The following is a 24,689-nucleotide window of genomic DNA, read 5'->3' on the forward strand; positions in this document are numbered from 1 at the left end:
AAAAAGCTGCTCATGTTATTCCACTGCCCATCGATGGAGCATGTATTACATTCAGCCTTCTGCATGTGCATGTCATAAATTATCTTGTTATTTGCATGTTCTGGTTAGATGCTGGACTGCAGTTAAAACTGGCCCTTGTACAGTGAGAGTTAAATTTAACCTGGTCTAATGCAACTATAGAATTATGTTGTTAACTTTCCACTGAACTGTCATCAAATCCAGTTACATATTGTCAGATAATGGCTCTAATATTAGTATTGATTGTATAGAGGTCTAAGTGTGAAGACAAACTATGTTAGGAGATGTTATGGTACAATTAGAAATATTCAGTAGTAAAACACCTGAGAGAAAAGTTTGACCTTTGATCTGAATTTAAGTTAAAATTTGTTCCCTTTAAGTAAAAATTCAGGGGTAACTGTGTCATAATTAATACAATTGATACCTGAAACTTTGACCCACTATCGACCTTTATTTCCTCTGACTGGCCCTATATCGATCTTTATTTCCTCTCACTGGCACAATGTTGATATTTATTTCCTCTTATTGACTCAATATCGGTCTTTGTTTCCTCTAATTGACTCAATATCGATCTATATTTCCTCTTATTGACTCAATATCGGTCTTTGTTTCCTCTAATTGACTCAATATCGATCTATATTTCCTCTTATTGACTCAATATCGGTCTTTGTTTGCTCTACTTGACTCAATATCGATCTTTGTTTCCTCTACTTGACGCAATATCGATCTTTGTTTCCTCTACTTGACGCAATATCGATCTTTGTTTCCTCTTATCGACTCACTATCGATCTTTATTTCCTCTTATTGACTCAATATCGATCTTTGTTTCCTCTACTTGACTCAATATCGATCTTTGTTTCCTCTACTTGACGCAATATCGATCTTTGTTTCCTCTTATCGACTCACTATCGATCTTTATTTCCTCTTATTGACTCAATATCGGTCTTTGTTTCCTCTAATTGACTCAATATCGATCTATATTTCCTCTTATTGACTCAATATCGGTCTTTGTTTGCTCTAATTGACTCAATATCGATCTATATTTCCTCTTATTGACTCAATATCGATCTTTATTTCCTCTTATTGACTCAATATCGATCTTTGTTTCCTCTACTTGATTCAATATCGATCTTTGTTTCCTCTACTTGACTCAATATCGATCTTTGTTTCCTCTTATCGACTCAATATCGGTCTTTGTTTGCTCTAATTGACTCAATATCGATCTATATTTCCTCTTATTGACTCAATATCGATCTTTATTTCCTCTTATTGACTCAATATCGATCTTTGTTTCCTCTACTTGATTCAATATCGATCTTTGTTTCCTCTACTTGACTCAATATCGATCTTTGTTTCCTCTTATCGACTCAATATCGATCTTTATTTCCTCTTATTGACTCAATATCGATCTTTATTTCCTCTTATTGACTCAATATCGATCTTTGTTTCCTCTACTTGATTCAATATCGATCTTTGTTTCCTCTACTTGATTCAATATCGATCTTTGTTTCCTCTACTTGACTCAATATCGATCTTTGTTTCCTCTTATCGACTCAATATCGATCTTTATTTCCCCTATTGATCAGTCATCCGGTAAAAAACAATTCTAATGTGCGCGTGCGCTCTTCACATGTGGGTCACGCGAAGCCGCATTACACACACTTCATCCTTCCACCAATGGGAAGACGGGAAAACAATCTTGGGTTTGCAACAGAGCGAAGAACTTGGCGGGAAGTACAGATGGAAGTAGCACCTCTAACTTAGCAGAGGTAAACACAATAAAGTGATTAGAGTGTTGTCTTGCTAAATCATCTGCAAACGCTGCGGCTGCGACCGGCGGGCTCTAACTTGTGGGATCGTTTGCACGCAGGCTGTCGGCGGAGGCGCACTGCGGTGGGGTGGGCTGTGAGGAGTCCAAGATGGCGGCGCCCTGTGGAGAGCAGCTGCTCTAACAGGTAAACAGCTCCGGTTTTTCACACCTGTGGTCTTTTTAACAGCGAGTCTCACCGCGGTTCACCTCCTTTACTGCACACGGGTCGTCCGGCTCGCTTCTCCGCCGACCAAACTCGGCTGACAGACACGATGAGTCCCCGACCGAGTGTGAGTCGTTGCTCCCAGCTAGCGTTAGCTCTCTGCGGTGACTTGTTTTCGGAAAGATCCGGTGAAGGATGTAACTGACGCCGGTGCTTCATGCGGGTCTTGGGGGTTTTATTAGCGGGTTTTGTGGTCATAGATCGGGGCTCCGGGTCCTAGCGGAGCGGCAAATGTTTGTATAATCGGATAAAGCAGAGCCGAGCCTGCCCATTGTTCTCCGAGTTGTTTACGACAGTGGTCAGTCCTCTCAGCCTGTCCGGACTCGGCTCTCAGGGAGTCAGTGGAACCACCGAGCTTCATTTGCTCATTTGATGCTTTATTGTTTATCTCAGTGAGTTATCTGCATCAGGTTTCCTTGCCTTGGTTTTGCAGCTAAACCCCAAACCTGCTGGGCATCGTTTGATAAATCACTCATTCATTTTCTGTCAGCCTGCTTCAGTCTGACCTCCCAGTTTCCTGGGGCTCACGTCTGCTTCCTACAGCTTATTTTACAGGTGCAACCCGCCCACACACACACACACACCAAAACATTGCTCAAAATTTCATTTGCAATTGACAAATAATTCATAAATGTTTAGATCACAAGAGCATCAAAGCCTTGGTCTGACAAAAATCTGGAAATTAGTGAATTTTCTATTTAATCATTAGCCTAAAATTAGTCAAATCTAAACTGTGCATAATAATCTACTGAAGCAGAGCCATCATGTGCTATCATTGGTACCTGTGTCTGTTGGGCTTTGGATGACATTACAAAAATTAGTACAATAGCAGATTTCTTGGTGCAGATCCTGCATTTCATTTCAGTAATATGTCAGCTGTAGGCTCCAGCAGATCCCTCTGACCCTAAATAGGAATGAGTGGGTATAGATGATGGATGGATGGATGTCAGCTGTGTCCGTGCATTGGAGGTTCATGTCTTAGTACAAACAACCTTACAGAACTCAACCAGGTGTTAGCAGCAGGCAAGAGACTGTCCGGTCTATGTAAAGTAAGTTAAAGTTTGGTCATTGTATTTGAAGTCATTAAATCATTTATGTGTAATTTGAGGATTTTATGGGGCCTGGGAAAATGTTATAGGCATTATTTTTCACTTATGAAAATGCTTAAAGCTTAATTTGATGATAATAATAAAATACTTGAGAGTAATAATTGCAATTGATAATGAAAATAATTGTGATTAACATCCTAAAACTAAATTTGGTCCAGTTGCTGTTTGTCTAACTAACTAACAGTTGGGCTGATGACTGTTATTTCTTCAGATAGACTCAGAGGGCTGTTGTGTCTTTATTTATTTATTTTTTTTTTACTTGCTTTAAAATATTAATGCCGGAGAGAAGGAGGTTGTTGGTAACAGCTCGTGCACTAGCTACCAAATGTAATTTCCAACGTGCACATGACGCGCTCAGGCTGCATAAAGCTTCTTTGTGTCCTCCCGAATGCTCCCAAAGCTGTGTGAGATCACACCGAGGGTGGCTTGTGTTCGTGCTGCTGACCCGTCCCTGACTGTCCACTCCCTGACTCCGAGCAACCCCATGACTGAGCAGTTATTTGAGAAATGGGACAGTGGTGCTCTGACTTCATCTATGAATCAGCCAATAAGAATATATTTCATCTTGTTTTGATTTGTTATGAATGAGAGTGGCTTGAGGAGACTGATATTGTAATGTTTCTTTCCAGAGGGCAGTGCTTATTTAAGTTGACATTTGACTTTCATGGAAAAAGATAAAATACACTGAATCTTGAGAAATGTCATATTGTCTCACTCTTTCAATTTGCTCTTCTTACCTTAGTTTTGTTAACCTTTTGAAAGATTTAGGATTTTGCACTAATGAAAATAATAATCTGTAAACAGAAAACAGCCAGGTTTAGCCATATTTTGATGCTAATTGCTTTCTAGCACGTTGAGTGTTGTGACCTAAATGGTGAAAGGGGTCTGTAGAGCTGATCTCTGGTGCTGATTCATTACCCCTGTTAGGGAATAAGCTGCTGGGTGCAGGACACATCCTGATGCTAATGACCTGCCTATCAGGATTATTTATGCTTGTTTTTCAGATGGAGATTTGCACGGCTCCCCTGGCCTCCTTTATTTTGAATGACTGAGTCAGCATCTACCCTAAATATATCATAAACAGCATAACTAATAACCTGAAGCAGTAAACACTCTTGAATTCTACTCTTTATTCAGGACATTGATATTGTAGTAAGTAGTGAGGATTATAATTGGCTGCCTGTTATTAATTTATTTTGCTAAATCCATTCCAAAACCGAGTGATAGTTTAGGCCTGCTGTTGTTTGTGAGGCTGCATATGGTGCTTATATATATATTTTTTTTAAGTTCATTCGTTATGTTGTGGTTAAGATAAAACAGTTACGTGTTGGGGAGCAGCTGCTTATTTATGAACTTACAGTTATTTACAGTATTACAGTATTTACTGAAAGTGTAACTACCCGAGGCTTAACAAAGCTTTGTAGTGAGTTTCTAGTTTAGCTGACCGGACCACAATTTTTCTGTTTTGGGTCACTGTCACTGCTCACATAGCATCTCTTACTGCCCATAGCAAGCAATTGTCAGCAAAAAGCTCCAAAAACCTGTCCTAAAAGGCCATTATAATTCTATAAATTCTAATAAGGAAATGATAGAGACTAAAGGTTGACCGATTAGTCAGCTGGCCGACTTACAATAATCATCATTGGTGGGCTGCTGTGCATATTAAGCTGAATTAGGCACATCTGCAGGCCCCCAAGTAGTGGTGTTGTGTGACCTGTGTGACACGGCCCCTTGTGTCAGTCAAATTGTCTTTGTATCAGACATCAGTGGATGTGGACATGTAGAGGCTAACTAATTCTTCATACATTTAATCAGTTAGATAAGAAATGTTACTTTAAGCTAGAAAATGCAAATAACCTAATGATACTTTGAAACTATAAGTTATTGATAGTGAATAGGGCTGCAACAAATGACTATTTAAATAATAGTTTCAGCAGTCAGGTTTTCAGTGAATCTGAATAGTGAAATCTGTTGTGGACTGACATCAGAGAACAACAGAAGTCTGTCTGCTCAGTGAGATGCACAAGTTACAAGTCAATTGGTCTGACAACCATAATCATTTTACTAGATGACTAATTATCTGAACAAAAAGAAACAAAACAAAGCTCCACCACTATCCACATAATAGTGTAAACAGCTTATTTATGGAAAATGTCAATTTCACTCTTATCCTCTTCTGCCATGGCAAAAGTGCCACAAACAGCTACATCACTAGGCCTAACTAATCAATAAATACGCCCATTGCTAGGAATTTTAATAATCGATTTTATTGATTAGTTGTTGCAGCCCTAATAATGAGCCTTCAACTTGAGTGAGCAATGGGCTCCAAAACCCAGAAAGAAAATCAGCCCAACATATCAGCCAAATAAAATTGGCATCAAATATCAGCCATCAGCAGCATTGATTTCTAAAGATCAGTATTGGCATTGGCAAAAATCCACATCGGTTGACCTCTGATAGAGACCAAAACCAAAGCTAAAAAGGGTGAATATTGCCCTTTTGTTCATCATGTAGCCATGACGTTACATGTATTATCATGGTTCTCAGAAATATAAACTGATATGGACTGTTTGCTGACCAGACTGCCATTGTCAACTGAACAGTGTTAATTTTGGCAGCTATGTTAGAGTTAGTCTTAGTCTTTAGATGAAAACACTTCTTAGTCTTAGTCACATTTTAGTCATTTGCATCTTTTATAGTATTTGTCAATGAAAAGTTATGTTCTTTTTAACTATTAGTCATTACATTACTACAAAATGGAAATTTCTTTATACCAAATCCCACAGGTCTAGAAACCAGGTAACAACTCATGTAACTCTGCTCTACTTGCAGCTTCGCTCATCCTAGTCATTGAAAGAAAGGTTTTAGGATTTTTCGTTATCACCTTCATTAACGAAATTAACACTACAGTCTGCAACTGAAAATATGATCATATGTCTGTGTTGTGTTCACTGCGATCGAGGGCACCACAGTGGTGGTAATGACAAATGTTTTAGTGTTCACCAGTAACTACACTGTAACTGTTTCAAATAATAATACAAAACAGTGTATGAATACTCTCAACCAAAAATGTAATAGAAGTGCAAGTCCTCACTGAGGTTATGGTTAAATTGGTCTTAAATGGAAGTTATTAGGATTATTCTCCATAATTCAGTAACACTGAGATTTACCAGTACTTACAGCAAAAACCATTGTGTTCATTATGAGCAGTCTGCAGAATAACAGGTTCATGGTATGTTATGTCGCACTGTTGTCTAATGGATTGACCTCATGGGAACTAAGCTATTTGCCTTAAAATGAGCCGTCGTATCACCGTACAGTGTAGTTCATTTTATTCTTCAGAGGCTTTATCCTTTAAGTAAAGGAGATAAAGAAACAATTACCTCCTCAAGGATAGGTTTTTTTCATCTTTGAAGAAATGCCTTTGCACAAAACCTGCCTCTGAGTACATGTGACCACTAATCCCAGCTCAGATCTGAAGCTAATTTTGGAAAATGTTTCTGAAATGGTCTTGGTGTGGATGTAGAGGTGCCTGGAGACTGTATTGGTGGGTGGCCCCGGGTGTCCTCCAGGCAGCCAGGGACAGACACCGTGAGAGAGAAGCGGCCTCCACCTCCAGCACTGCCTCCACCATGGCCAGGGAGCAGCCCAATGTGGGGGACCTTCTCCCGCTCTTGGAGACCTCTGACCTCCACCAGCTCGAAGAGATCAGAGGCCTTATCAATGAGCAGCTCAGCACTGGTAGGGCTGCTTGTTTCATTTCATTTCAGCTTGGTGCATCTATCTGTGCTCTTAATAAGCTGCCCTCTTTTGGCATAGCTGCCTGTTGGTAGAATGTTTCTGATTTGATGTGTCTTTCTGTCAAATTCAGCAAACTCATTCAAATAATTCTTCCTGTGTTCCCTGAAGAGCGAGGGTCCATGCTGCTGAACGGCCTGGTGGACTACTACTTGGAAACAAACTCTGCCCAGGCCATACATATCCTCTCCTCAGTCAGAGAGCCACATGATAAGGTGAGAAACACTCCTGCAAAATGCTGGTCACACCGGGATTTAAAACTGTGAAATGGCTTCGTTCCAATGGTTTTGCCAAGATCAGGCTATCCCCCTTGAGGAGGTGAAATTAATCCAAGCAAATGTTCAACGATTGGAAACTCTGACATGAATTTACGCTGTTGGCAGATGGGAAGCCACCTGTTTCACATGGACAAGCAGATTTCACTTTCTGGTGTAACCACTGCTATACTTTCAGTATTCAAAACTGATTTATTTACTGTTTCCAACAAACACATTATAAATGTAGCTGTTTGAATGAAAAAGAGCAGATTTCTTGATATGGGGCTTTGATGCGATCATCCTATAGTCTTCTGTTTGCATGTAACTGAAATGCCACATTGTGGTTTGGACTCCTGGACTGGAGATCATATAGAATCACAGTAATTGTTTTTAGCTTTTATTTGAAGTTTTCTGTAGCTTTGAATGCTCTGCACAGCACACCACGTATATGCATATGGTTTGAATTAAGCAACCTGTCTGCAACAGCGTTTATGTTAAACACCGATCTGTCTCGCCCTCCCTCACAGCACCTTCTGGACAAGATGAACGAGTGCATGACCAAACAGGTCTGCCGACTGCCCACCCTCACCCTTCTCGGCCATGTAATCCGCAAGCAACCGTCCTGGATCCACAAGATCGCTCGCTACCCTCTGCTGCACTCGCTGCTCAAATGCCTAAAGGTAACAACCCAGTTATGGCTTGTTAAGATGCTGAGAGGTGTGTGTGGACAGATGAGGATTAGACATTCTCACCCAGCTGCATTTAGACTCTTGGTGAAAGTTTCTTTGTGTTGTGTGTTGTAAGCGTCCTGCATGTTGTGGCAGCACATGAAGTATTAAGCATGTCAGTTAACAGCTACTTAAGGGAATATTTATTTGGATTTATTTTATCTCCATTGATCCTTGAGGGCTGTCTTACCAGCTTCATTTCAGTTTTTACACACCAAATATTTAATAATGGCTAGCACCAGAAGTGTGTTGTTGAATTCTAACTAGTTTGTTACAGGTTTGGCACAGGATGTTATTGATTAGCTTTGTCAATTAGTGCTCCTTACCGAAACACTGTTTGCCTACCCAAACCAAACAGAGGTGAAGTTTACAGTATTGCTGCTCAGACTTTTGGTTACTAATCCTTGATTACATTTTCAGCTGGACTCTTATTCTTGCTTAAACAGCTGTAACGTGTGAAATACAGTTTGTCATATTTCTAAAACCCAATTTAAACACGACCCTCCAGCATGTTTATGCAAAAGTCAGTAAAAATAAAGCCCAGAGATTTTCCCACTAGCTCAGCTGTGGAGGAAGAGAGGGAAAGCAAAGGGCAGATATAAAATATAAATGCAGAATTGCACGGGAATAGATCTGTAAATCTTGCTGTGTATAATCTAAAAGGGAAGCAAAACTTACTCATGATTTGAACAAAATAAATGGAGAACAAGAAAATATTTTGGGGGGAAAAATGTTCCTCCTTGAGGTGACATTCACACACACCAAGAAACGGAGGAAGTCTTTATCGGTTAAAGGGTTTCAGTTAGAATTTTTTAGTCATCCTCATAATCACAGTTTGTATCAAAAACATTTGATGTTTCTTGGCAGACGGATACAGATGTAGTGGTGCTGATAACTGGAGTGCTGGTGCTGATCACTCTGCTGCCCATGATCCCTCAGGCTGGGAAACAGCACCTTTGGGAGTATTTTGACATATTCAGCCGCCTGGCATCCTGGAACCTTAAGAATCCTGGTAGGAATTTCTCGTTGTCTTAAAACATTTCAGGGTAAGAGGTTAAAACTACATGTTCATTTCAGATGGGACAGTCCCAGCTAACCAACGTAGTAAGTGCACAAGGCAAGATGCATTTAGATGTTTTGTGTTTAACTGTACAGCCACAGACCATAGTAAATATTATGTTTGCTTGTATTATTCAACAGTCTAAGGATCAAATTTGGTTAAAGGAAAGACAACTTGTGAGTGCAGACTTCATGTTTTGTATTTTTCCCCATCTTTGATATTTTGTGTACATTCAGGGCATGTTTCAGAAGTTTACTTAATCCACCTGCACGCCAGTGTCTATTCACTCTTCCATCGGCTCTACGGCATGTACCCGTGCAACTTTGTGTCCTACCTGCGATCACACTACAGTATGAAGGAGAACATGAAAACCTTTGAGGAGGTAGTCAAGGTGATGTTGCTGCTGCTCCTGGAGTTTGATGCCCTGCATTAGAGTTTGTGTAGCAAAAATAATTACTAACAGAAATTTTGTGTCTAACCTTCAGCCCATGCTCGAACACGTTCGTATACACCCAGAACTGGTGACAGGAACGAAAGATCATGAGCTTGACCCCACAAGGTAAGTGCCATGCTGTTCTGTCTGTCAAAAGAACTATTTAGTTTTTAACCTTCTTTCTGACTCTGGCTGATGATGCTGTGCTTTGTTTCAGGTGGAAAAAGTATGAAATCCATGACATCGTAATCGAATGTGCCAAAGTGTCACTAGACCCCAAGGAGGCCTCCTGCGAGGAGGGCTATGCCACCATGCCTGAGAACTTTTACCCCCAAATCCACCTGCGACCACAAGACTGCACTTCCAGCCCATTCACTGACCTTCACAGCAGCCATGGTCAGAAAACATCTCATGCATAAAACCCCTAATGGATGGATACTGGATAAATGATCATAGTAAAATAGTGTCACTGGTTTTGGTCAAACCATTTAGCTTTTCTGTGCTGGTTAGTTGATTAGCTGCTATTCATCAATTAAAGCATAGCATCATTTGTTGTCAATAATGAAAATGATAGAGCCAAACACAGAGCAGTGGTGTCCAGAAGAGCAAAGACCACAGGCTGCTAGCTGCATCCATTTGAAGACTAATCAGATGTTTTGTCTTCTTGACAACAGGAAGCTCTTCTTCAACCCCGTTCTCGACTCCACGGCAGCCTCTACCCCCGCCCCTGTCCTTGCCCCCCTTCTCAGGGTCACAGTCCTCCTACCGCAGCCCACAGTCCGCCAGACGTCAGGTAAGATCATCCATAGCATGGGCTGATGCTGTCCGAGGCTGGTTTAATACATGAGATTGGGGAGTAACTGATAATTGGAGGTTAAATGAAATAACCACATTGCTCATTATCTGTTGGCTCCTGGCTGTTGTACACGGCATGTTTACACTCCATATATCACAGACGTAGGAAGCTTATTCCTTCTGTCCAAAATTGCTTCAATGCCCTTAATCAGAACAGCTACTGTCGGCATGTTATTTAAGGAGGGAGAGAGGAAGTGGTTTGGACAGTCAGCAGCCATTTTTCAGGAAAATATGCCCTACCCCCCAGCCTCTTCACCTCTCTGTAGACACGCCCAAGGACTGGTTGCATTGGAGGTACTGTCTCTTCCTTTAAGTTATTGGGCCAGCCACACAAGAGAGGGGTATTTTTCTGCCCCCTGGGGTCTGTCTAAGGATTTGTCTAAGGATTTGTCTCTGCATTAACACTCGCCTCGTCCCAGACAGATGGATGTTCTAGGAAACATGGGAGAACTGCCATGTGGGCAAAAGCTGCATCTTAAATTACTTAAATAAGTTACTATTTTCAGAGGCTATTATCTCAGAACCATAGAAACACCTAGAACCAGAGCTCCAGAGTGATTGAAATATGCGCTCTGTGATTTGGGTAAGCTGACATGAATATAGATGACTTGAATTTCACTTTCGTTGGGTGTGATATACGATTAATCAGGCATTGCATATAATGCAGTGAGCAGTTCAACACTTTGCAAGATATGTCTGTTCAGTAAGGAGTTACAGTCAGCTGTCAATGTTAGCTTAGCTCAGCTTAAAGACCAGACCCAGCAGGGACATCAGCTAGCCTGGCTAATTAATGTTTTCAGTGTTTGTGCTAAGATAAGCTTGGTGTGATTTCATATTAGACACTTTTCATTTTATTTTTTTTATACATTTCTTTCCCAAAAATGTTGAACAATTCCTTTAAGCCCAGTGGACACTTTGCTGTGTGTTTTGTCTTTGTTTACATGTCTATGGAATGAGATATGAGACTGAACAGAAATTAGGAAACTGAGAGTTTTTTTTTCTTTTCTTTTTCTTTTTTTTTCAGTTTCAAGTCTAATTTTTTTCCAGTTTACAGTTTAAAAATTGTCAGTTTCAATTTGGAATTTCTCAGTTTCATTTTTCTGTTTTTCAGTTTCAGTTTTATATTTAATTGTTTTTTTTTTTTTTTTTTTTTTTTTTAGTTCTCATTTTTTCCGTTTCAGTTCTGGCACAAAAGTCTCATGAGGGCGGGTGTTACAGGATCATGTCCTCATTGGCTAATATGGGCTGACTGTCACAGGACTGTGTCGTCATTGGCCTGTTACTTTTGAGTGGCTGTTATTGCACTTTGTTCTTACTGGCCAGCTGCTGTTGCCAGGGCTGTTGTGCCTGGAGACTGAAATGCTCTGAAGCTGGCCCGTAATAAATTTAGAAAATAGATACTGTGTGTGTGCATGTGGTATGAAGGCATGTCTTTGTAAAACTTGCATTTTTGAGGAAATGGTAACAGAATAATCATAATAGCGGCCAAAGAAGTGTAGGTCGGTGTTCCCTCTTCAGTCACAGCTCGTGGATGGAGGTGACGGCCTGATTATCTGCAACATAGCTTTCTGCGATTATTCATTATCATTATTTCCTCAAAAATCAAGTTTTATAGACTTACAGTTGTTATTGTCTGGTATCTAATTCCATACATGTCACATTTGTAATAAATTTGCAGCTGTGTCTGTTTCTTTGCAGAACTCCACCTGTGAATTCAACACTTCCTGTGGTGGGAAGGACCCTCTGTGGAGCCCCTCGTCATTGTGTGGCATGGCCACGCCCCCCTCCTCCAGGGGCATGTCGCCCAACTTAGAGCTCTCCCACAGTGCCTCGCACCTTCCCAGCCGCTTCCACTGCACATCAGGTCAAGATGTACACCATCATAATAAATTTTAACTCTGCTGTCAGTTAACTTTGTACCTGAGTGACACTTTGTAGTTTTCTTCTCGACTGACTGTTGATGGTTTTGATCTGAGCAGGAGGGAAAGGAACACCTGCCTCCAGCACTCCGGCCACCTCTTCCCCACCTCCAACCCTATCAGACGACTTCCCCATTATCTCCCTACCTACCAACACAGTCCAGTCCAGTCCACCTCGAAAGGTATGCTCTCTCATCATTGTGAAATGTGTCATGAGGGAGTTTATAATGAACAGTTGTCGTTTATGCTATTTTTTAAATAATAGTTGTTCTTGGGCTGAGTTTTAAAAGAATTTTTTCAGTGTGACAGAGTTAGCAAAGGCTGGTGGATAGATTGTGATGATTCATCACCAGAAATGTTTTAATAAATTTCATGACAGGCACCTCCAGATAAATTATCTTGGCTTCTGTCATCTTGAAAACTCATTTCTGTCAAAGCAGGCCACACATTTATTTGTCAAATGTGATTTTAGTGTTTTGATTTAGCACCCAGAAGTAAGGAAATGAAGAAAAGAGTTGAAATACTGGTGGTAGTATTTTTGGTTCTAAGCAATAGATGATATTCGGGTATATACATAAATGTAAAAAGCCGAATGGGCTAAACTTGTATCTGTCAATCATTCAGCGATTGTGAACTTGTTTTCCTGTGATTTGCATAAAAATGCAGTAGTGGAGGATAAGAGCATCCCATCCTCATTTGCATGTGTTTCTATTCTGTAAAAACCCCTGAAGAACCAGATAAAAGAGAAATCCACTGTCTTGTGTTCTGAAATGAATCCATAATACACTCCAAAATGAAACTGTTAACTGTGAAATTTCAGGAGCGTCGACAGGGAGACAGCAGTAAGCCTGCACTGGTCAGACAGGATCCAGTGAAAGAGACAGAGAGGAGTGCAGAAATAACATCAAACAGAGGTTGGTCACGTGATTTATTGCACTAAAATTCCAGGTCTGCACGTCGCAGAACTGATAGTGGGTCCACAACAGTTAACTAGCGATGAGTCATTTGACACATACCTTAAACCTGTTGCAATACAATGGGACCAACCAGATTAGAATGAATATCATTTGGATACAGGTCAGGTCTCATTTACCAGCAATTGAGCTCCAGTGTTTGTGTGTTAATCTTGATGTGCAAACATGTAATCATCTTTCCCAAAATAATTATCAGAGGTGTGATTATAGTTCAGTTGGTTTTCATTCTGGAATCATTATCTCTCTGACATTCTACTCATAGTTGTGATACTTGCTGTACATTTGTTCCCAAGATGCAGGAGCTGCTGAGAACGTGTCCATGACTTTGACGGAGCTGTCTGTCTTCATGAAGAAACAGGAGCTGGAGCTTCAGCTGAGAACAGAGAAAGAGAGGGAAGAGGGTGAGTATCGATCATAGGACCAGATCCAGTCACTGTGTGACTCAGCGTGGAAAGCACAGGTCAAACTGGGCTCATCGTCTTAAAGGAAATACTTCACCGTAACCAAATCATGTTGAATGTAAAATTTGCATTGTAAGTCTCCTGTTAAGTTAAATGAGCCTGAGCTCTTAGATTAAATATCCACATCCCTGTTTATATCTGTGTGTTTACCTAGCTCTGCATAGTTATTGGTTTAAATCCCACTTGAGCGACTTGTACTAAAAATAAATACGCCTACATTGCTAAAAGCCACCTTGGATAAAAGCATCTGCCAAACGGCTGGAGATCTGTTGCCAAATCTGGCTGCTTAAACAAAACCCCCAAAAACCTATTTTCATTCAGTTCACAGTTGTGGGACCTTAGGTACCTGATGCCTATTGTGAATGTAGAAATATTTAAGCACAGACATTGACATTCAGAACATACATACAGGTTTAACTCCACTACAATTCTCCATATGCTGTTTCTGCTGCAGCTGCCATCACGGAGGAGCTGCTGAAGATCACTGAAGACAAGCAGGAGCTATCAGTCCTGAGAGGCTTTGACTTCTCTTTCTATCGCACCACTGAGACCCTGACTGGAGGCCAGGCACAACCCAAGAGCCTGTCCACCACCCAGCTGGGAGGCCCAGCCCGGGACACCCACAATGTTGTATCAACACCAGACAAATCGGAGAACACTGCGAATACAAGTGGTGTGGGCAGTGAAAGAGGAGCAGGAGGAGACAGCAGGAGTTCAGCCATTAGCCTCGAGCAGTCCTGGTCTTTCCAATCAGGTTTCACCCCCATAGATCACCACCTGCACCAAAGCCCCTGCATCCCAGATGATGAGGTAGGAAAGTTCGGGATGTTCTCCCCGAGCCCGTGCAGCAAGACCCCGGCCCCAGTGCCATATGAGTCGTTTTTTGACCTGGCTCTGCCCAGGGCAGCCTCGCTTTTCGTGGGGCAGAAGACGTTCGAGGCAGTGCACAAGGCGGCAATGGAGAGGCTGTCACAGCGGGAGGAGGGCTTGGAGGATGGAGAGGAGGAAGGGGTGGTTGGTGCTTCACCACTGGAGGTGCTGGATCGCCTTGTTCAGCAGGGGAGTGATGCCCACGATAAAGTTCTCAAGAGGTGAGGGCCCTTTAGCTTTAGTTTCAGTGCAATTCAATTGCTTGACCAGGGTTGTTTTCTGGGTTTATTACTCTACCTCTACCAAGGCATTTTGACCTAGTCAGATACAGATAAACCAATTCAATTCAATTCAATTTATTTGTATAGCGCCAAATCACAATACAAATCATTTCAACGCACTTTACAAAAACAAAAAACCCAACAAATCCCTTATGAGCAGCACTTGGTGACAGTGGAGAGGAAAAACTCCCTTTAATGGAAGAAAAAACCTCCAGCAGAACCGGGCTCAGTTTGGGCGGCCATCTGCCTCGACCGGTTGGGGTGAGTGGATAGAGGAGAGAGAAAAGAACAGCAACAATAAACAACAAATAGACACTGCAGGTTGGTGGGGCCAGTAACTGCACATCAGCGATAAACAGCTCCAGGACCAGGGACACCTGCAGAAGGTACAGAGAGAGAGAGGGAGAGAGAGAGCATAAGGTTAGTGACATTCAATGGTGGAATATACATGTGAGGGGGGATGAGAGGAAGAGGGGGGATGAGAGGAAGAGGGGGGATGAGAGGAAGAGGGGGGATGAGAGGAAGAGGGGGGGGGGGGGGGGGTTAGGGTAGGGGAGCTCAGTGCACCGATGGTCCTCAGGCAGTCTAGGCCTATAGCAGCATAACTAACTAAGGGATGGTTCAGGGTTACCTGAAGCCAGCCCTAACTATACGCTTTGTCAAAGAGGAAGGTTTTAAGTCTAGCCTTAAAAGTACAGAGAGTGTCTGCCTCCTGAACCCAGACTGGGAGCTGGTTCCACAGGAGAGGAGCTTGATAGCTAAAGGCTCTGCCTCCCAGTCTGCTTTTGGAAACTCTGGGAACCACAGGTAGACCTGCACTCTGAGAGTGAAGTGGTCTATTGGGATAATATGGTACTATGAGGTCTTTAAGGTCTGAAGGAGCTTGATCATGAAGGGATTTGTATATGAGAAGAAGAGTTTTAAATTCTATTCTGTATTTTACAGCGAGCCAATGAAGAGAAGCCAATATAGGAGAAATATGATCTGTCTTGCTAGTTCCTGTCAGGACTCTGGCTGCAGCATTCTGGATTAACTGGAGGCTTTTTATGGAGATTATTGGGACATCCAGATAGTAATGAGTTACAGTAATCTAGCCTTGAGATAACAAATGCATGGACTAGTTTTTCTGCATCGTTTTGAGACAGGGTGTTCCTAATTTTGGAAATGTTGCACAGGTGAAAGAATGCAGTTCTAGAGATTTGTTTTATGTGTTTGTTAAAGGGCATGTTCTGGTCAAAGATAACTCCAAGGTTTTTCACAGTAGTGCTGGAGGCCAGGGCTATGCCATCTAAAGTAGCTATAGTTTTAGAAAAGTTATTTCTGAGATTTTTAGGCCCAAATACAATAACTTCTATTTTCTCTGATTTCTCTAAACCACTTAAATAAAGTGAGCAGATTTCAGTTAAATTTGTTGCGATACTAGATCATTGTTTTCAGCATTCCTTCTACAGCCAGTCCTCAGCGAAGCACACACCTTGCACATGTAGATGATTCACTAAAATTCTGCTCTCTAGACCTGTCAGCTTATGCTGAACACACTGACCAAACTCTGAGCGTTGAGCTGTTTACTGTGCAGAGCCTGCCTGGTTTCTTTCCACTCCATTACTGCAGCCCAAAGAAAAGACCCTGCTGAGAACAAGTATGACATTGTCCTGAATCTGCCGCCCCACTTCTTTACACACACACACACACACACATTGAGCAGTCCTCTGATTCAGTAACGTAATAGCCGAAAGTGTGAGTAATATCATCACTGGGCAAACAATCTTAACTTGTTTTAGTTGAAATAATACTTGATATATATGCTTCAGTGTAAATTTAGACCCAGCAGCTTGTTGGCATCTTTTTTTAAATTCATACTGAAATCAAAATGTAAAAACAGCAGCATTTCCCAAAAGTATTTTATGCCATGACAGACTGTTTGACTTATGCATTGACAGTTATAAACCACAATATATTAAGAGGAAAACTTGTCTAATATTTTTAGCATTTTTGTTCTGTATTGCAGATAATTTGTTTTCTGTCATCATCATGTTTGCCACCGTATAGGGAACAGTATCACAGTTGTTTAAACAGTGCTGTCCATGGCTGGTCTCAGCAATTGTGGTGAGTCTTGTTGAATCTCTTGCAGCAGTAAACAGAAAATCGTTTTTTTATTCCCTTCTCTCTGTTTTACAGGTTACCTTTGCCAAGTAAGTCAGCTGACTGGACGCACTTTGGAGGTAAAGTACTCCCACCACAGCACTGATACAAAAAGCTGTTATAAAGGCCACAGACAGAGTATTCTTCAGGCATGACTAGTGATTCATCACGAGCTCTGAGACATGAACAGCATGTTAATACATTTCCAAGCTGGACAAAGTTCCCACAGACATGCGGAACCTGAATGTCCTTAGAAAATTGAAGGTTGGCCGTTAATGATTTCTTCTCCTTGTATTTAGCTTTCTGTATGTGCTTAGACAACCTCAGGAAGAATCCAATCCTCCCCAGCTGCAGCTCACAGCAAAATAGAAACATTGTGATTTTTTTGTACTTGTTACTTCTGCCAATGAGGTTATGTTTTCCATCCTGTTTATCGAGATATCTCTGAAACACACTGGTGGAATTTAGTGGGAGGCTGGACCGTGAGCCAAAAAACAAGTGAAACAGTGGTGCTCATAAATTTATATATTCCTGGCACAGTTTTTAAAAAATTCTGGCCATTTTTAAAAGATATAAATAACACAAAACTTTTCTTTGGGAGGAAAGTGGTCAAATAGTATCTTTAGTAATTGCAGTTGTCATTATGATTTTAAAAATGCAGACGTGCTCTGTTAATTAAATCTCAGGTAAATGTTTTGTTTCGTCTAGTTTTTAGTCAATATATGTGACATATCAGCTGAAGTTTAGAAACATCTTCACAATCAGTTATAAAGTAATATGAAATATGCATGAAATATGCAACCTTTCTGGGTTTATAACTCAGCAAAACCCCCAGCTTCGTATTATACAGTTATTTGGCCTATTATATCCTCAAAACCTTATCTGTGCTGTTTTGATCTTCCACACTTACTGTCATTTCTAGTAGTGTGTGAGCGTGTGACTACGTTAATTACAGCGTTATTATCGTGGCCTCCCCAGGCTCGGCTCCGCTGGACGAGCTTCACACACTGCGCAGCCAGCTGCTCCTGCTGCACAACCAGCTGCTGTACGAGCGCTACAAGAGGGAGCAGCACGCCGTCCGTAACCGACGCCTCCTCCGACGCATCATCAATGCCACTGCGCTGGAGGAGCAGAACAACGCTATGGTAAGTTTCCATGGACTCATTAGACAGATTGTTTAATTTTTAACTCCAGCTGTTAAATAAGTTGAGAGTTGAGTGTCATCTGCTGCAGGTAACAGGGAACAGTTTTATTTCAGCAATTCAGGGGTTTTCAACAACTGAGGGTTCCAAAGATGCCATGAAGGCTGCTTAGTCTCGAGGAATGAAACAGGAGGGGGTACTTCAGCACAGTTAACTGAAAGACTTAGTGATTCTTAGTCCTTCTCTGCTTTCACTAAAAGAATAGCTGACCTTTTTGAGAGAAAGTGCATGTGTGTGTGTGTGTGTGTTCATGCAGAAGGACCAGCTGAACCTGCAGAGTGTGGACATCCTGTCTCTGAGGGAGAGCCTGCAGGTGGAGCAGCAGCGGTACAGGCAGCTGTGGGATGACCGGGAAACGGTGGTCACCAGGTTGCACAGTCAGATCAGACAGTTGCAGCAGGGCCGAGACGATTACTACACCAAGAACCAGGAGCTTCAGGTACACACACACACACACACACATATGCACCCAGGTTTACATAGATACAAAACTGTATCAGTCACAACCCAATCAGAATAATACAGTGCAAATTTAAGATACTTTGTTAAAAATCTGATTTGCATCTTCAGATTAAGTTACAGGAGTGTCAGAAAAGGATGGATGAACTAGAGGCGGAGCTTCAGAGGGCCAACAACAAAGTCTGCCACACGGGTCACTTACTCAACCAGATGACTGTCAAGGTAAAAAAAAACAAAACGGCCTGATCCATGGTCTAAGTTGAGTAAGTTGGTAGATTATTGCAGTTATTATTATTAGAATTAAGTGGGCAGAATGGTGTTTTAGTGGTTACTATTGTTGCCTCACAGCAAGAAGGTTCCTGGTTTGAAACCCATCAGGGACCTTCCTGTGTGGAGTTTGTGTGGGTTTTCTCCAGGTACTCTGGTTTCCTCCCACAGTCCAAAAACATGTATGTCAGGTTGATTGGTGACTCTAAATTGCCCATAGGAGTGAGTGTGAGTGTGTGAGGTTGTTTGTCTCTATGTGGCCCTGTGATGGACTGGTGACCTGTCCAGGGTGTACCCCTGCCTTTCACCCAAAGAGAGCTGGGATAGGCTCCAGCTGATCCCTGTGACCCTGGTTAAGGAATAAGTGGGTATAGATGATGGATGGATATTATAATTAATTAATTCAGTTTCAATTTGGTCACAGAATTAATTAAAGTCCCTTTCAGACATGGAATGTGTAGCTCCTGTCTGGCTTCATCTGGCTGTTTACGTAATGGTGCGTTGTAATTCAATACCAGTCACTCTTATTTGTACAGCATCTTTATAACGTGTGTGTGTGTGTGTGTGTCAGAAAACAGTTATCTGAGAATCAGGGATTTCCAACAGCACATGCCCCCTTGCTTGTCCTGCCACCTCTGTATGAACCGCAGATTGTCCCAGGGCTCGGTTGCCTTGGAGACATTGTCTCTCCTCTTTATTTTTGGGTCAGCGGCACAGGAGGTCTTGGTGTTTTTCTGCCTCCTGGGGTTTATCTGAAGTCTGTGTTCCTCCTCTGGCCCAGACTGAACCCAAATCCTGGCTAACAAAGAGCCGTTGATTCAGGAAGCTGGCAGTTCAAATCAGACAACACCCATGCAGTCGACAAAAGGATTTTATTTATAGTGTCATGGCTTGAGGACTGATTTCTAAAGATATTTTTCATAATATGGCTAAGCATAGTGTTCCTCTTTTACGTTGAGCACAGAGTAAATTCTGTCATAAATTGGAATTTGTTTCGAACAAATACCTCCCTTTCTTGAGGAGGTATTTGCACCATACTAAATTTGGTGATCATTACTTCTCACTTGTTGTTGATGTATTCCCAAATCTTTCTGGACAGGTCTGATCTACAACATAATTGCCGTTTTGCCCTCTCGCTCATCAATGCTTGTCTCATGTGTCCTTCAGCTGAGCAACAGTGAAAGCACCCAGCAGCAGATGAGTTTCCTGAACAAGCAGCTGCTGCTCCTCGGGGAGGCACATAAGCTGTCCATGCAGGAGCTACAGCACGCAGGCGCAGATAATACAAAGGTATGGTGGACAGGGGTGTGTGTGTGTCTGTGTGTGTGTCTGTGTGTGTGTCTGTGTGTGTGTCTGTGTGTGTGTCTGTGTGTGTGTCTGTGTGTGTGTCTGTGTGTGTGTCTGTGTGTGTGTCTGTGTGTGAGACAGATGCAGATGATGGCGGAGACAGCAAACTGAGGTGAATAAAGGGACACTAAGTGAGTTTTTGTTGCGTGTCTAGTCAGACTGCCCCACTAAAGCATTTTCAGCTTCGCTGCAGCATCAGCTCTGGTAGATAAAGTCACTCACAGCTACAGCTGCTTTTTCTGAGGAGGAGGGGCAAAAGTGTGATCGTAATATGATAATTGTAAACAAGATAATAAGGTTGGATGAATAATTAGTTAAAACATTTCAGTCTGAGAGATGTAATATTAGATCCAATAGAAAGTTGTGATCTGCATTTTGTATGTCGGTTCCTCACATTTTAAAGGACTAAAAGAAAAAATTCAGAAAATTATCACCTAATCAGTGTTTAGCTGCAGCCACACTCTTGAGCCAGGCTACCACTATAATTCTAGTGTTTCAATGTTTCCACACCCTACAGATCAATACTGCCCACTTTTGGGAATTTGGCACTTGTGTTATTATAATTTACAGATTAGAAATGGCCTACTGTGTTCATCAGTACAGTAGAAAAATATGTTTCACCGTTACATTTTGAGGTTCTTTATTCACTTTGTTCTGATCTGAACAACTACCCACTATCCAGGAGGCCCAGATGCTGCAGGTGTCCTATGGGAAAGAGGTGGAGACGCTGAGGCAGAGTCTGCTAGTTCAGGGTCAGAAACTGGAGGCAGCACAGCAGAGAGTCGCCGAGCTGGAGACGCACCTCTCCAAGAAGGAACACCTCATCGTAGAGCAAAAGAAGTTCCTCGAGGACGTAAAATGTCAAGCAAAGTGAGTGCCGCTTTGTCAGAATTAGTTTAAACCTCCAAGTCCTCAAAATTTGCAGTTGTCTTTGACACAAATGGTCATAACTATATGGCACAAAATGGGAAAAACTGCAAATAATAAAAAAAGACATAAGTATTTTAATGTTTGTGACACATGTTTAACACCATCAGAAGGACATCAAGTAGATCAGAGATCATAGTTTTGTTTGTGTGGAGCAGCAGATACAGTCAGCTGTTTCTGTGCCAGCATCTGCAATTAGTCTCTCTTTCTTGTCTGTCACACTTCGTACAATCTCTTGTGTATTTCTCTTTGCTTTGCTCCATTTCTTCCATGTCTGCTCTCATGTTCTCTCTGCCTCTTTGTCTTTTTCCTTGCTCCTGTCTTGTCTCTCTGTTTAGGGCGGAGCTGCAGGCCTCAGACAGCAGGTATCAGGCTCAGAGGAGAATCACTCAGCTGCTGCAGACTGAGCTCCTGCAGCTCTACAGCAGAGTGGAGATGGAGGCTCCAGCCAGCACTGCCTCCATCTCACCACCAGGTGGCAGAGGTGACCTGCACATCCCTGCTGACTCCAGGTTCGGCTCCAAACACACAGCTGTTTTAATTTCAGCGAGTAATGGATTTATTTGGTTTTAGTCCAGTCTGCGTGGTATTATCTTAGGGCTGCTTTGCTGAATTTACTACAGAATTTGACACATTTTCAGTTAGTCATTTTACTAAGGTTTAAACTGTCCATTATTATGTAAGAAGAACAAAGATTGTCACATTGTCTTACTGACATGTTAATGACCACAGTACATTAATTGTCTGCACTCTGAAGTAGTAAATGTCTTCTCTTTGTCACAAAGAAGATGAGAGGAATGGAAAGTGTACCATCATAAGGGGTCTAAAATGCAGCAACTTTTGTAACAAGTGACACCAACGCTAAGACAGATTTTATAATGTATTTCTAATGTAATTAATGTATGCTTGCACTTCTGTATTTATAAGATATTGTTTGGATGATTGCAATCATTTTGTCCTCCGCAGTGTCATGATGGCAGATGGACCAAGCAAAACTCATGTCGAGGGGATGGACAGCAGACCACCACAGGAGTCGTCCCGGGACAATGGCAGCATTTTATCACCAGGGCAAACAAAGGGGAGCAACTCCTCCAAGTCGACAGCCAACTCTGTCAACGGCAGCCAGGACCTGACCCCACCCCTGCTGGTAGAGCCCTCTCTTTCATGCCCCCATGCCAACCCACTCACGCCCCTGCCCCCCTCTGACGCGCCGCTCACTGTGGGCTCCTACCCCAGCGCCAAGAGCTTTCTCGGCATGAGGGCGCGCGAGCTGTTCCGCAACAAGAGCGAGAGCCAGTGTGATGAGGAACAACCTCCTCCACGCCTGGCCGGCCTTGCACACGACCTGAAGACTGAGCTGTGCGTGGAGCCGCCTTGCACAGGTTATATTGTCCCCATCGGCCCTGCACCTTCCTCCATCCCAACGCTGTCCCCCACCCCACCTCCTGTCACCCCTCTCACTGTGCCCACCAAGGAGTCCCCATCTGAACCCAAGCGGGCTTCCAGCCAGGAAAGCCCCCGAAGGAAGGCAGTGGTGGGGTCTGGTGGAGGGCGGGGTCAGGCAGGGCCAGGTCGCCCCCGGCAGCAGCAGCTGAAGATCATGGACTACAATGAAACACATCATGAGCACAGTTAGAGATAGAGAACTGAGCCGGGACACGGGCGACAATTAGAAGCTGCAGTTTAATGATGGAGAAGAGCTACAAATCAGCAAAAGAGTAACACGTCAGCAACTCTTTGAAATTCAGTGTTATTTGTTCCATTCCCCTGAGTGGACAACAGGATTTCCCCGTTTTTTTTTTTTTTCATACTGATTCAATCTCCTGACAATTTCAGCAAGGTGACAATAACAAAAAGTTGGTATGTTACCAGTGAAGATAGTATGAATTTGGTTATGAGACAAACATACACCGACAGGAGGGGATCAGTGTTGGTTATAACACACACTGAGTGAAATTTAAAGGGCCAGATCCACTAGATTACAAATATGTACAAATTGCTCTCCATCACCTCAGCTGTATCCGCCATGCAGAAAAGATAATCTTGACACCTCCCAGTGAAGAGTTTTGATTGGAATTGCTTCCTATAGAAGAAATAGTTCCTTCAAAAAAAGGTCACAGCAAGGTCTATGGATCGTCCAGAGTAATGAAGAAAGACGAGTTACTGTTAAAAATGTGAGATGTCATTATTTTAATGCTGTCAGCACTACAAATACAATTCCATTCACCTCATATATTTCCGGGTGGAGGCGGAAAATGTAGATACCGTCACAAACCTTGAACAAACCAAACCTAAATTATCTGCTGAAGTCAATACCAATAGGCAGGAGTAAACTGGCCCTTAATCATTTAAAAGCTGCCATCTCTTTATGTTTTGTCTTGTCAAACATGTCGTCTGTTGGTGTTGACCGTGGGCCAAAATATTTCTGTTGAGTCATGTTGACTGGGGAAACTTTATGTGACATTATTGCTGCTCCCTTGAATTGGAAGAGTAACCTTTCCATACAAAACTCCCTCTGGTTTTTGTTTAAAATACATCAGTGAGAATATTTTTGTGCGAGGGTGTATATTCTCATATTTCATTAAAGAAGCAAGGATGAAAGTATGAAATTTAGAAACCGATAACGTTTTTTTTTTATTGCATTTTTATAAATTTCACTGTCACACATATTTTTTTTATTTTTTTTTTTTATTCCTTAATGAAGGATGCTCACAAGAAAAATTGTATTCAAAATTTGAATCAGACCTGGCAAGTGGCACAGTTAAAAAATTAACTCTGTTTTCAGCTTTTTTTGGTAAAGACTACCAACTGATCATTTTGGCAGTGCCATGAGAAGATTAGGTTCTAGCTGAATTCAAACATCTCTAAAAAGAAGTGTTGCTTTTCATTTTATGCTCAGCTGCTACGTACAGCAAGGAAGACCAACAATGTCTTGTCCAATAGGTTATCCTCCTACAGGTCTGACAAACATTGCGTTACCTCTGTGCTTTTGAGTATTAGAATTAAACTGGCTTTTGAAACTCGTCTAAATCCTGTTGTCCACTGGGAACTCCTGCTGTCATTTCCTTCTGCCTCGCTATCCAAAGCATGTTCAACAATCCACTTTAAATGCCAACCGTAGTAACTACAGCAAACCAAGACAGAAGGTACGATCAGCACAAACGGAAGAAACCAGGACTCTGACCGGAGCTGGAGAGACTAGGACAAAATGGCAAAAAAAAAGGAAGTTCTTAAAGCAGTGGCTTGTGTTTAACTGTGAACAATAAAGATCGTCTTTGATGTTTTGCACTACAATGCTTGAGTTTTGCTTCTTTTATGCATGTCCCTCCATATGGTTTGTACTTCTGTTAAAATGCAGCATCAAAAGGTTTTGTCAATTTGATCAGTGAGGACTGAGTTTGTGGGACTGAGCTCTGGTGTATGATCCACCTGGACATGGGAGCACAGGTGCAAACGATAAAGCTAAAATGGCTACGTGATTAACTGAATAGTAACAGGAAATTAAAATGATCCCAAGTAAAATTATCAAACATTACTGAAACCAACCTT

At 42.0% G+C, this 24,689-nt stretch overlaps 1 protein-coding gene across 2 annotated transcripts; it reads left to right on the plus strand.

The window, feature by feature from the left end:
* The first annotated feature begins 1,667 nt into the window (after positions 1-1,667).
* tsc1b (TSC complex subunit 1b) lies at positions 1,668-24,434 on the plus strand. Of its 2 annotated transcripts, XM_026297405.1 has the most exons (23): positions 1,668-1,787; positions 1,889-1,973; positions 6,687-6,901; positions 7,070-7,173; positions 7,743-7,895; positions 8,811-8,955; positions 9,240-9,394; positions 9,489-9,562; positions 9,654-9,832; positions 10,111-10,229; positions 11,990-12,155; positions 12,271-12,392; positions 13,031-13,124; positions 13,478-13,585; positions 14,100-14,736; positions 16,975-17,018; positions 17,917-18,083; positions 18,397-18,579; positions 18,711-18,821; positions 20,034-20,156; positions 20,896-21,083; positions 21,479-21,652; positions 22,107-24,434. In XM_026297405.1, the coding sequence occupies exons 3-23, from the start codon at positions 6,793-6,795 to the stop codon at positions 22,774-22,776; spliced, it is 3,825 nt and encodes a 1,274-aa protein (XP_026153190.1). In that variant the 5' UTR covers positions 1,668-1,787; positions 1,889-1,973; positions 6,687-6,792; the 3' UTR covers positions 22,777-24,434. The 2 variants fall into 2 exon arrangements, with proteins under 2 accessions (XP_026153190.1, XP_026153191.1); XM_026297406.2 differs by having other exon boundaries at positions 1,739-1,973.
* Positions 24,435-24,689: the final 255 nt, after the last annotated feature.

This window comes from Mastacembelus armatus, chromosome 12 (assembly GCF_900324485.2).
Source record: "Mastacembelus armatus chromosome 12, fMasArm1.2, whole genome shotgun sequence".
NCBI classification, from domain to species: Eukaryota; Metazoa; Chordata; class Actinopteri; order Synbranchiformes; family Mastacembelidae; genus Mastacembelus; species Mastacembelus armatus.

Bases quoted from the DNA above. Each gene is read 5' to 3' on its own strand.
- tsc1b (XM_026297405.1), top strand. From the start codon at position 6,793: ATGGCCAGGGAGCAGCCCAATGTGGGGGACCTTCTCCCGCTCTTGGAG. The intron at 7,174-7,742 runs GTGAGAAACACT...CCTCCCTCACAG, and splicing joins TCAGAGAGCCACATGATAAG to CACCTTCTGGACAAGATGAA. The intron at 21,084-21,478 runs GTGAGTGCCGCT...CTCTCTGTTTAG, and splicing joins GACGTAAAATGTCAAGCAAA to GGCGGAGCTGCAGGCCTCAG.